The sequence below is a fragment of the Brachyhypopomus gauderio genome, chromosome 5 (assembly GCF_052324685.1).
Source record: "Brachyhypopomus gauderio isolate BG-103 chromosome 5, BGAUD_0.2, whole genome shotgun sequence".
Classification (NCBI taxonomy): Eukaryota; Metazoa; Chordata; class Actinopteri; order Gymnotiformes; family Hypopomidae; genus Brachyhypopomus; species Brachyhypopomus gauderio.
Window position 1 is genome coordinate 15,979,346 of NC_135215.1, and position 13,735 is coordinate 15,993,080.

Below are 13,735 nucleotides of genomic sequence, written 5' to 3' on the forward strand. Positions count from 1 at the left end.
CTTTTCACTGCAATTGAAATTTGTCCTCTGCTTTTTACCCATCTCTGCAGTGAGAACACACTCACACACTAGTGATTACTAGGGGGCTGTAGGGCACACGTGCCCAGAGTGGTGGGCAGCCCTAGCCCGGGGAGCAGTTGGGGTTAGGTGCCTTGCTCAAGGACACCTCAGTCATGGCCTCAGGCCTGGGAATAGAACCCACTGTGCCTTTTGAAGCCCTCAACATTTGAACTCCCCAGAAGGTGGAAAAACGGGTTACCAGTTTACAGCTTTGGCGAAGGTCATGATTGTGATCAGATTGGCTATGTTGTAAATTTTGGAGCTGTTCATTTAGTGGCTATGTATAATCCTGTGGAATTTAACTGAGCACGTTCATACATTGTCTTGGATTCCACTCATCTGGCTATACAACCCAGTAAGAATCTTCTAGACTGGATTGATTACGTTTGTTCCACTTCATTGAAGCATCACCCTGCGTGTGTGCACACCCCTGACCATGCGGTGTCCTGTTTCTGCTGATCTATCCATGCCTCTGCAGACGCAGCACCACCAACTGCTCAGGCAATGTTAGTTCAGTCCTCCACAGACATGAACTCCACCTTCCTGCCCTTGAGAAAAGAAACCTTCCAAAGGCCTTGGCCTTGTCCCTGGTTAAGGAATTGTCCATTGAAAATTGACATAAATCTCATCTAATTTCTGGATGTGTGCACACTTCACTTTATAAACACCTTGAGAGAAAATCAGGGATTTCTCAACTGCATTTGACATAATAGAGCTGTTTTTGTTATCTGTTGGCTTAGGGTTAAGGGTTAGATTGGTTCTTTGGATTATGGCACTCCTTAATCTTGAGATTACAATATAATTCAGGGACAACCCTTTTGATCGTCTCAACTACAGTATGCTATCTGGGTCATCTGTTCAAACTTCTACTGGATATTACAGAATGATAACGTTTCTTATCATTCTTATCATACTCTTTAACGAATATTAAGAGAGAGATGAGAAGTTGAACAGTGGTCTGTTTATTGAAGTAATGCCTTGTGGCATCAGCAAGGTTGGTTCTGAATCTTTCTGGTATCAGTGAAGGTGTCTTACTCCAACATTGTGCCATCACCATTTTAGTGTGATTATAAATCAAACCAAAACCCTAACATAATATTCTGTACAGATATGATGGTAAGTCTGTGTTGCATACACACCAGGTACAAAACAGCTTACCACTATCCAAGTGAGTGAGTAAATGTAATAACTGCTCATTAACTGAGATCTCATGCACACAATTTCATAATTGTCTGAAATCTGTATAAAATTTCTTATTTACTCTACATTCAGTGCATGTTTTCTACATGAATAAACTAATGATTAGTATTAAATACATGGAAGTAATATGACTGAGGCCACAGGTCCCACACAGCTGTAGGAAAATTAACTACACCAATACAATCATAAATCATACAAATATGATCAATTGCAGATTTAAAAATAGTTGAATTTCCTGTTGATAAGTAGGCAAAAGGAGGACAGCGCCCCTCCCAGTTTGGAAGCCTCACTGCAGGCGGTGGGGAGGAGAGTGTAGTCGGGCAGTTTCTGGAAGACCTGGGGGAGGGAGATGGAGAAACGGGCATAGAGCAAAACCCCATGAGCAGAACACGGACCATCCTGACATAGTTTAGGAAGTAAAGAGAATTCAGACTTTTCTTTGTTTGCAATATGGTTCATATGAAACATAAATGAAAACGCATGGGGGAAAAACCCTGGAAAGCCAATCCATTATTACCGTTTTAACTTTGATATTACACATGGTTCCTTACAAATTTTATATGTGCATTTTGTTTCACGTGGAAGCTCTAATTTGTTTTGAGAAGGCATAGTGAAGTCAGTGTTGTTAAATGACAGTGGAAATGATAGCTAATCCTTTGAGATACTGTGTCCTGGCTGTGCTGGGGGGTTTTGCTGCGTGCAGCATTGTTCTTGCAGTACTTTGCAGGCTCACACTGGAACCTTTCCAGATTGCCTCTTTAATATCACACACAGCACTTTTTACATCAGATATGTTCAATATGGCAAGCTGGCCCTAAACCTAAAGCTTTGAAAGAAGCGTCTTTACGTGCAGTTTTCCTTCTAAAGCTTTTTTTACACCACGGACCGGTTACATGTCAGGCAATATTTTCACGGACGGGTATGTGGTGGGTAAATACGACAAAATAAAAGGACTGGCATAAAACAAATATATTAATGTTTTCTTGGCCCGGTACCAAATTACCAGTGGTTGTGACCGCTGCTCTAAAGGATCCTGTTAATTGGATCTGGACCTTGAATCCAAACCTGGTCCTGGATTTTGTAATCACTTGTAGCAGATTAAATTATTTGTATGACTGACTGGGCACTGTGTAATCACATCTGTCTCTAAGATAAAGGGAGGGTGGAAAACCTGAAGGACTTGGACCATGAGGATTGGGATTTGAACACTGCTGCTGTATAGCAACTGGTATTTGTACACTACTGCTGTCTAGGAACTGGGATTTGAACACTACTGCTGAATAGGAACTGTCCCATTTATTGCTTCACTTCTGTTATTTGATACAGTGAATCTGTTTCACTTCTGTCTGCCTGTTGTCTGAGCTGCAATCAATTCTATAGAGAATATTCCTGTGTCTCTAATAGAGAGTTGAGACAACCCAGTACTGCTGTAAGAATATGAATAATTTAGTGATTGGAATGAATTAGGACTGACATTTCAGCTTCATTATTAAACCATTAATGAACCACAGTTATGATTACAGAACAGATTATATGCGGAGACTGGACAATAAGGCCTGTGTGCAAATCCAAAAAATGTGTACTAATCCTACACAGAGAAAGTTGACATTTTAGTGCATATTTATATTTCCAAACTTGGGCCCAAAAGCAACTCTGAAAATGTACGGCTGTCAGGGGTGTGGACACATATCTGATCTGAAACATGCACAAATTACTTAGCAGTAAACAGTGGACACTTGCACCACTGGGGGGCGATAAGGAGATAGACTACTGAGCCGCACAAGTACTCCCCTGAGTCCCTCCCAGATGTGCAGAGAGGCTGAGGGATGGGGTTAGGAGTGTGTGAGGCAGGAGGTGAAAACAAAAATGCTAAAGGGTCCACTCTTCCACTCCAGCATGGTGGCAGCACTTGATAGTGGCATGTAGCTATAAATAAACACGCCTATCGGTATCCCTTACTGATCTTGAGACAGATACAGCATTGCATGTGGTACACTTGAGAAAGCTACACTGGTAGACATGCTGTCATTTTTACTATACGCTGTGCAGGTTCCCGCTTCGTGGGGCAAACTTGTTTTCACTGCATGCTCAGTGCAATCCTCTGTTTTTAAATACAGACTTAAACAAGCTGATTGCACTGAATCCCTCTGACTGGCTGTGATGTTGTGCTTTTCCCCAGGTCTAGCTGTACTAGCACAGTGATTCATGCAGACATGGAGTGTAGGAGACAACACAGCCCCTCTGTCAGTCACTCTGGACAAGTGCACATACTAAATGAAATGTGAAATGTGCCATATTTTGTCAGTTGTGATTTTTACACCCCAATCGAAATTTGTCCTCCGCTTTTAACCCATCTGTGCGGTCAGAACACACACACACACTAGTGATTACTAGGGGGCTGTGGATCACACATGCCCAGAGCGGTGGCCGGCGCCCGGGGAGCAGTTGGGGTTAGGTGCCTTGCTCAAGGGCACCTCAGTCATGGCCTGTCTGGGAATCGAACCCACGACCCTCCGGTCACAAGACCAGTTCCCTAACCGCCAGGCCATGATAAATGCAAATATATTTTAAAATATAACATAATTATTTAGTCATCTTTGTTAGTCCTGCACGATATATTGTTAATAGCACAATATTAGCCTTTGAAGTGGCAGTGGTTCAGAAGTGTGTTATACAGAACATGCTGTAATATGAATAACAATACAATATTCCTACGGCACCAATGGTTCAGGCCCATACTGTTTACGCAGGCTGCAAATACATGCGGTTTGAGAAGGAAACTCACGGCTATGCTGTCGGGACACTCGTCCACAGTAGGATGCAGCAGGAAGTCCACTTTAGCTGGGCTACGCACGTACACGCAGTTAGCCGCCACGGTCTCCGGCACAGAGAGCACGTCATAGTGATTATCCGTCAGCTGCTCCATCATCTGCAGAGACAGCAAGGCAAGAGGCAGAACAAGAACAAACAGAAGAACAAACTGATAATGACCTTGGTGATCTTTGGAGGTCTTTTTGGAAGGTAGAGATCATTGTCTTCATAAAATAATGGCCCTGTATTGGTGGGTGTTGATTGACAAGCAATGAGAAGTCTTTATATAAAATTAATTATTAATATAAACAAATGTCCACCAAATACATTGTTTGTCCAAGAGCTTTAAGATTATGGCATCATGCACCCACTTTATTCAACTTTTGAGACAGCAGAAAGAAAACTAGAATATGCAAATGAACTCAATCCTATACAATCACATTTAATATTTTTTTCTCCATTTATTCATAATATGCTAATTCATGTAGATTGATATGGACAGGGCGCCGCACTGCCTCCTGGATTCCTCATCACCTGAGGTCCACGCAGGCTTCTAACAAGCATGCCCACCAGGTGCACGGATGACAGGCCTGACAGGGTAGTAGCTTGGTGGCACAACCCAAAGCAGGGGCTTCTGCAGAGACCCGCACTGCCGCACAGACGGGACACAGCTGTGGTTCATGCTGCACAGATGAACACGATAGTGTTTCTCTTGACGTTACGCAAGGATTTCTCTCTGTACATTTGTACACGCTCTCTGCTAGAAAGGACTTGATTCAGTCCATTGGGGTAATCAGTAAATCCTTTAAGGGTCTTGGCTGAGACCAGAAGCACTGGTTTAAGAACAAAGAGAGACTGCATTCCAGGTTGTTCCCTCTTGAGAGTAATGAGGTTATAACTGGACCACAACACCTTGGAGGCAGAGGAAGGATCGTGTTACTTCAGTAATGGCCTTCTCTAGGTGAGAAGTACTATGGAGTACATGGGCACCAGGGTCAGTGCTCAAGAAGGTCCTCAGCTGTAAGGATGTGCCATGAGGATAACTAGATCCTGCTCTGATGGGTGTTTACTTGTGCTTAAGGCACATGTTATATCACAACCCAAAAAACAAGCAGAGAGAAACAGTTTTAAATGTATAAAACAGTTTTAAGTAAAACTGTTTTAAAAGTAGAACAGTTAAACATTAAAAACAGTTTAAAGTTTTAAAAAGTTGAAAAAATGTAAACATTAACAAATGTAGTGATGTTGAATTTTTTTTACAGATGAAATATACTAAGATTACTAATATATGTATTACTAATATATATAATACATCATTCTCTGTGTATACTATATTTTATTTAATTATAAATTATATTAATTTATATGTACATTTATGATATTTAGTAGATGCTCTTATCCTGAGCAACTTACAAATGGGGTTTAGTTATCTACTTAAAGTATCCTTAGTTAGCACAAATAGGTTAGATTCCAAAAATACCCATAACCCACTACCAGAACCAAACGTCAATGCAGAAACCTAGAATGAGAGCTACAATAGTATAGAATACAATTCAAGAGCAGTTTCAAAACAGGAGAGATCATGGACCCATACAAAATTATGCTGTTTTTGTAACACTGCAACATGTACAGCAGGAGAAGGATCCCAACACGCTTTCTATGTTTGTCTTACACAATAAAGTTAACTAATCTTCGGTATCATTTAGATGAGTTTATCATCACACTTGTGCATATTCAATTGTGTGCCTAAAACAGAAATAAGTAAAGATAAGATAAAGCATAAAGTGTAAAGCAGTTGAAAGCCACACTGCTTCCTACGCCGCTTACCTATGGAATGATACCACCCAACACATCTAATCTATGGAATTATACCACCCAACACATCTAATTTATGGAATTATACCACCCAACACATCTAATTTATGGAATGTTACCACCCAACACATCTAATCTATGGAATTATACCACCCAACACATCTAATTTATGGAATGATACCACCCAACACATCTAATCTATGGAATTATACCACCCAACACATCTAATTTATGGAATTATACCACCCAACACATCTAATCTATGGAATTATACCACCCAACACATCTAATCTATGGAATTATACCACCCAACACATCTAATTTATGGAATTATACCACCCAACACATCTAATCTATGAAATTATACCACCCAACACATCTAATTTATGGAATTATACCACCTGACATATCTAATCTATGGAATTATACCACCTGGCAGCAGGACAACAACCTCAATCCAGACATCAGTTGAAATGCTCTGGCCAGACCTTAAAAGAGCCACGCATAAACAAATGTTTACCATCTCCAATGAACCGAAGCAACTTTGTAAGAAGAATAAGTCAAAAATCCTTTAGAATGATGAGACAGACTGAAAAGTCATACATAAAATGATTACGTTTTTCACACATGGCTTCTCCATTTTGGTGAAATTTTTGTTAAATAAATAATTTTCTGATATGTAAAAACAGAGTTCAAGGAGAGTTCTTTGTTTTTCACATGACTGTGTATAAAGGATTCCTCTGACTATCTAGTGTCAGATGTCAATAGTACTCAACCTACGGAATTGAATGGGCCCATGGTAAAGATTGTGGCTTCCGTTAGATAGCATCATTTACTTATGGTTCTTTTTATGGTTGTCTTTCTTATTATTTTAATTAGAGCATTTCAAACCTGGCATCTCTTTCCTAATACATGAGCCGTGTATTTCTTGGGGTCTCGTCATATTCTCTGACCTAAAGCTTCCAAAAAAAAGCACTTTTTCCCTCTAATTTTCATCATTTCCATCTACTTCTCAAGTATAAATTACCTTTTTTGAAGAGACCATGTGGCATGAGTGGTTGTTTTTTACTTAGAAATAAATTGTTAGATGTTAGATGTCCAAGGTAATTCGATACAGAGACCAAATGACCATCATTCACAATGGATTCTGCTTCACACATTATTGTGTCTAAACCGTCATTATTCAGTGTCGGTGATCACAGAAACTTTTTGACTGATTGTCAAAAAACTTTTTGACTCACATGAACCACCTTACTGAACACTGTTTTCGGAGACAAAATCCTATTTCACTCCAATTTTTAACAGTGTCTTCTGGATTTTACTATGGTTTAATGCTCTAAGAAATTATTTTGTTTTGATGGTTACTACTGGACGACTTCTACAGATGAATTTCCTTATGGCACTGATACAGGAGTCCAAAGTAACTGCAACTTTGAGATGAATGGTACATGTTATCATGCAAGTCGATAGTCCATATTGGTTTTTTTTTTTTTGGGGGGGGGGGAGATGCTTACTATTGGGCCAAAGTAATCAATACCCACATGAGTAAATGGCAGCACACAGTGAAATGTGATATTAGGGTAGGTATTAGCTATTTTCTGTTCTTGTATTTGGATTGATATCCTCTACAAGTTACACAATACTTCATTAGTTCTCATGGTAATGAATTAGCACAAGTGATCCAGTATTGTTGGAAAGCATGTGATACCTTACAGAATGTCTGGTTTGTTCAGGGTAGAGTCTCGTCCATGTCAGAGGATGTATCACAGCATGTATTTGCTCCAGTGGTATGAATCGTCCTCTGGCACATTTTCTTTTGAGTGCACATACCCTCATTGGGTTGGATTCCTCATATCATGTATGAGAGCAATCTTGTTGGTTACATAACTGTGGAAACCTTGTGTCTCACTGAGCCTATTCCACACCTGTCTGTCTCTGTCCAAATCCAGGTTTGAATATTTGTCTTCTTCCAGAAGCGTCACTAGGACTGTTCCACTGTTACTGATCCATTTGTTGAGCTTAAATCTGCCTTCAGCACATGCACTTATCTGAAGGGACAGGTGTGTTCTTCAAGACACACCTGTGACCCTAATAATTCCCACCCTGTTCCGTAGGCGTTTCAATACAGCAAGTGATTCTGGTGATCGGTGAGCCAGAGGAAGTCCATTCATCCACTAGGTGCTCAGTTGGAGCAGAGTCTTGATATTTGTCCTCCATGAATCTTAAAGAATGGTGGGTCAAACGAGGCCATAACTGAAGCTCAACGGACTCGAGGAACAGATCAGGTTTTGACCACTATCCTCAAGGAACAGGTCCATTTTTGGACCTGTATGCAGGAGTTTAAAATCTGATACGAGCTGCTACAGGAATTCAATTATATGAATGGAGCAGTAGAGTAACATAGGAGAATTTAGGAGCACGGAAGACCAGCTATGCTCAAGTGTTCTGGATCAGTTTCAAGGGCCTGATGACACATGCAGGAAGATCTGCCAGGAATTAGTTGCAATAGACAATAGTCATGGAGTCAACAAAAAACAGAACAAGCACCTGAGCTGCCTCCGTTGAAAGAAAAAACTGAATCTCCTGAATCTCAAAGACATTGACCTGCATGACATTGACCTGCATGACCAGGTCAAATTTGTGACATGAGACCAAAAGCTAAACATCCACAGTTGCACCAAGGTCTATCACTTCTGGGTCAGAGTGATAAATGGGTTCTCAAAAGAGATGGAAAGATCCCTGTGAGGAACAGCTGCTCCACAGATGCTCAAGCCATTCAGATGCCCCTGTATTTGATTATTATTGTTTTTTACACTATATTATTTTCTTCTATAAGTTTCTGGGGTGTCTCTGTAACTCATCTGTGCTATACTGACTGCCTGTGAGGCCAGGATCATGGCCAGGAGGTGATGATGTGCTCTGAGATGGGGCTTCCCAGACCTCCCCTTTTCACCCTCTCCATATCTATCCCTCTCTCTTCTCCTCATCTCTCTCCAACTTTTTATGCTGGATCACTCTGATGATGTTGAGGTAATTACCTGACATTATCAACATCAGGATCAAAGCAGCCACCCGACTCTTTTCTCCCAACTCATTTCTAATAATGTGTAGCAGTTCGGTCAAGCTGAGATTCAGCATGACACGCTGGGGTGCTGTCTGTCTCAGCTCCTACAGTGCACTTTTACATCACACCCATGATGCATCAGACTTTAATTACTAGAAATAGCATGTTATTGATTGTTATGCAGCTGAACTCAACAGAACATTTACTGCAGTTTTGGTTCGTAAGAGCAGCAAGTCCATCTCTCACCTGGTAGCTAAGGTCATTTTGGGCAAACAGTTGCGTCTCTCTCGCCTAAAGCAGGGGTGTCAGGGTTGTTGTTTTTCTAGACCTTTGTCTTACCCGTAAGGTCTTTTTGGCCCCCTCACTGTTGCTGAAGATAATGGTTTCAGGACCTCCCATGGAGCAAATGTTCTTCAAGCGGGAGCCTCCGCACACAGGTACCGTGGAAACAGCAAAATCCTGAACACACATTGGAACATTTCAAACTAAAGTCAAACTAATCATAAAACGAAACAAACATTTAGTGTTATTGTAGCCCAAGTCTCAGTCCAAAGTGAGGCCCACTTTAACAAGAACACACACTCATAGGACTTACATAATCCAGCTGTGGAAATTATGGTTCTATTAAACATTCAATCATGAAAGTATTGTGGAAAAAAATAGATATGTATATTGAAAAGAGAGAGGTGATTAATGTTCTGAGACATCAAGGAGGTGTGGCTTATCCACCAGAGAGGAAGTTCAGGGAGTTTCCCAAAATTGTCAGATGTGTTGAGGGGCCAGAACACTGTGGAGAACTGCTGTGGAGACCACACCCCGATGTGAATAATCCAGTTCACAGCTGCTACAACTGCAGCTGTGCAGACAGCAGGAGCAGATCGGGCCTTCTCAGACTCTTGGTTACACACTTTCATCAGGCAAAGTGTTATTTACACTTCACGCTTTACAAAATATTCCATCTAAAGGTGTTTGCATATTTTTGGACAGGCAACAAGCTGTGAAAGCACGTCTGTGATAATGCACTGCACATCACAATAGCGTTCTGAATATACATATACACTCAAGACATTCACTAATCAATATGAATCACTGGGAGTTACATTATCTAAGCCAGCTCGATAGACTAATCGATCATCCTCACTGCTCCACTCAGCCAGCCTCAAAGTGGCTCCACGTACTTACTCTGAAGGTGTCCGCCAGCACTTCGGCTCCACGATGGTTGGTGTGCTTGGAGATCCCCACAAAGAACTCCTTCCCTGTGAAGAGCACGTCACTGCCCTCCAGGGTCGCACCTCCAGAGCCGCCCTCCTCCACCCCCATTTCCACCACGTTCATGTTCAGCTCGCTAAGGACCTGCCTTAGTGCCTCTGCCTGGAACACATGTGAAGAAATATGAACATAAACACAAACACATGCAAGTGTACCTGTATGAATACTGTGTGTGGGTGTGTACATGCTTGTGTATTTATGTATTAATATACACGTGTGTCCATGCAAATGCTATTCACCTCTGCACGTCTCTGCTCTTTGAATGGGCGTGTGATGAGAGCCGTGTCTCCCTGGATCACTGCAACGTCCTCTATCCTCCAACTCTCTGGGAACTCTGCGTCCGCAGGGATCTCCATCAGCTGAAGCCCCACCTTCTGCCGCAGTGCCCCCATCAGCACCCCAAACTGACGCTGAGCCCTGGCCATATCTGTCTCTATGGCCTCACCCCCCTCTGCAGGCTTCCCAAAGGATTCTGGGATGCCTCTGACAATAGCATGGGTAAAAGCACCATATGGACAGACACTTGCCATGTCTTTGTGTGTTTGTTTGTATAAACGTCTGTATTTGTTTGTATAAACGTCTGTATGAGTGTGAGTGTTGGGGTGTGGGTGTTGTGTTTGTAGGCTAATCTGATTATATTTCCTGGTGTTCTGCCACTGACTGATAAGAGGAACAGTGGATGTTCCTTTCGGCAAGTGTGTGTGCGGGACAGTATGCAACGGTGAAAATGTTTAAGCTCTGTATCTCAACTGCCACAGGAGTTCTGATGGATCAGCTGGAGGAAGTGAGAAGATCTGTGAGGTCTCTGTGAGTAGATCATTCCACAAGAGCATAAAACAGCTTGAAGAGCGATCAGTCACTTTTCCCCAGGTCTCACTGGACGTTCCACACCTGCCTCTGATCAAACAGAGTGAAGAGAGAAAGAGAGAGGGAGATAATGCGTTACATTTGTTATTATTAAAAATATAGTACATCCTGTTGAGATGGGTAAGTACAGGGCCGTATTAACAGTTTAAAAAACTCACAAGGCCAGACTGATTCGTCCAGTACTCAATTTAAAAAAGGACAGGTAGCCTACACTGACTTGTTTATAGTTTTTTGTTTGTTTGTTTTGGTGGGTTTGTTTGCATTTTGGTGTTTGCTTGTTTTGTTTATGATCATGATAAACGGACGGACTCTGATCCGACCTCACAAGGCTTACACTGACATTGTTTCTGAAAGCAAGACTTAGACGCAGAGACATTATGCCTGATCCACGCCAGCGCTATCCCACTGTGCGAGCCCCTAGCCAGTACCTCCGGTGTGAATCTGGCAGTGGGAAGGAAGTGGATACAAAGTTACCCGGACAAGAGGGTGATTGTTCCGTCATTGTTTGGAACGTCAAAACATTCGATTCCAAGCGTAGGAACTGCAAAGATTTTAGACCCACCCTCTCTCTAACACTAACCTGTAAAATTATAGCAACAAGTAAGACACCAGACGTTTTTGCGAAATAATAATAAAAAAAATGTGTTTCTCATTTTACCTTTAAGCTTTGTGTGACAAGTGACAGCATTTGTACAATTGAAACACTGAACTGGGGAGTCTCACAGAGTCCGCAGCGCCCCACCCCCTACAAATATCCTATTCCCTCGTCTCACGATAAACTAACATTTCAATAGTCGTTACAGCGACCTTTATTAAAATCAAACTGTGCACCATGTATGTGTTTAGACTACACACGAATGCGGAGGTTGTATTTTTGGTAAAGAAAATTCTAAACAGTCCTACTTCGAAGTTATCACTTTTTGTAGGGTTTTTCTCTTTTTGAGAATATAACCACAATAGGTGTATTAACTAGCCCGTGCAGATAAGAAGACAATGAACGAGCTAGGCCACTACAAACATCTAAACTATCGCTTACCTTCTGGGTTTGGGAAAAGAAGCCTTATGATTTGACTGAGAATATTCCGAGTGTTTCTGAGTCTGTTTCATGCCCTCTCCTCCCACACCCACATAGCCCGTTATTCTCTCATTCTCTCTCGCTCTCTCTCTCTCCTGAACTTCCCTTCCCCATCCCCCTTTCCATCCCTCCTCTTGGCTGAGACGGGAATGGACTTTAAGGTTTAAGGCTGTTGGCCAGGAGTTTACACATACAAATCCAAGCCAACTTTTTTATTTGGGGAAAGTCAGATCTTACAATAGGGACCAAAGAAACTGGGTAAATTTGATTTGGTCTACTCTGTCGACAGACGCCATAGGTCACACGCTATGCAGCTGTAGCGCTGAAAACGCAGCTTCAACTGCAATAATATTAGCCTCAGAAACGCTTCCGTTGTTTCTCACCCACGTTTGTTGTATCCAGCCTAACTGCCACACCTCACAGTCCCCTCTTTCCCCTGTGGTAGGCTATCCGTCCATTACGCCAACAAAGTTGGACCATTACACGTGGAAGCGACGGGCAGCTGAAAAGAGCTAAACACGAGTGAGTGAATGAGTGAGAGATCATGAGAATGCAGATTGACATTTAAATTGCTACAACAACTGTGAGAATACACAAATAATTGTATTCTGTATTGGGCTTGGGTACTACTTCTTCTGGGACATATATCTGTTTTCCGACAGAGCGTGTGTGTGTGTGTGGATGTACGTTTGAAAACAGAAACAGAGTGGTAGAGCTTCACGTTAAAGTATTGTTCGTTGTCGCTCGGAGTTCTCCTTTAATACAACTTTTAAAAAGTCAACATTTAAATATAATCACTACCGGCATCACTGTGTATGGGTAACGGTTTCATGGTTAATAACAAGTGTACAAGACTGAACAGCACATTTACTTTGGCGCAGCAAACAAGAACAGATGGTGCATATTTCATATACTAGAACGATATTGTTTGATACTACCACCTAGCGGTTAAAACCCTTATTGAGGACACGAAAGTAAACGTAATATGATTAGATGGCGCAAAAAAGTGAGATTAGACAGAGCAGTGTGTGTGTGTGTGTGTGCAGAGGCGGTCTTTGCATAGAGGCGTGGCTAGGCAACTGCCTTGGGCCCCTCCCACTGCAGCCCACTGTATGGGCCCCCTGATTACCTGACTTATTTCTCGCATATTAATGTTGATGGGCCCCATAGCAAAATTCGCCTTGAGCCCCCAGATTTCTAAGTCCGCCACTGTGTGTGTGTGTGAGAGAGAGAGAGATGGATAAAGAACAAGATTTGCGTGTGTATTTGATTATGAAAATGGGGGATAAAAGAGTAAAGCCTGTCGTTAATATGCTAAAACATTTCAGAAAGGCTGGATGTCGATGTGAAAAAGGATGCCAGTCCCATGATTAGAGTCAGTAGAATTATAACATGAATTGATGAACATATAATCTATTAATAATGATAAATTGAGTGACCTGAACAAATGTTTGAACTCATCTGTTTGATCTTCTGAATCAGTTTTCATATCCCTCTTTCTGGTGAAGCAAGTTCAAATATAGCCAATTAGCTTGTTCTGTTAAACCACCATGGGTGCATAAACCAAACTGCAC

General features: G+C 41.7%; 1 protein-coding gene across 1 annotated transcript; it reads right to left on the bottom strand.

Moving 5' to 3' along the window:
- Positions 1-1,002: 1,002 nt before the first annotated feature.
- On the bottom strand, positions 1,003-12,322 carry ddah2 (DDAH family member 2, ADMA-independent). The gene is made up of 6 exons (XM_077006063.1): positions 12,123-12,322; positions 10,459-11,114; positions 10,133-10,321; positions 9,290-9,409; positions 4,046-4,189; positions 1,003-1,596 (listed from the first exon to the last, which is right to left on the bottom strand). Exons 2-6 carry the CDS (start codon positions 10,747-10,749, stop codon positions 1,477-1,479), a joined length of 864 nt encoding a protein of 287 aa, XP_076862178.1. The 5' UTR covers positions 10,750-11,114; positions 12,123-12,322; the 3' UTR covers positions 1,003-1,476.
- Positions 12,323-13,735: the final 1,413 nt, after the last annotated feature.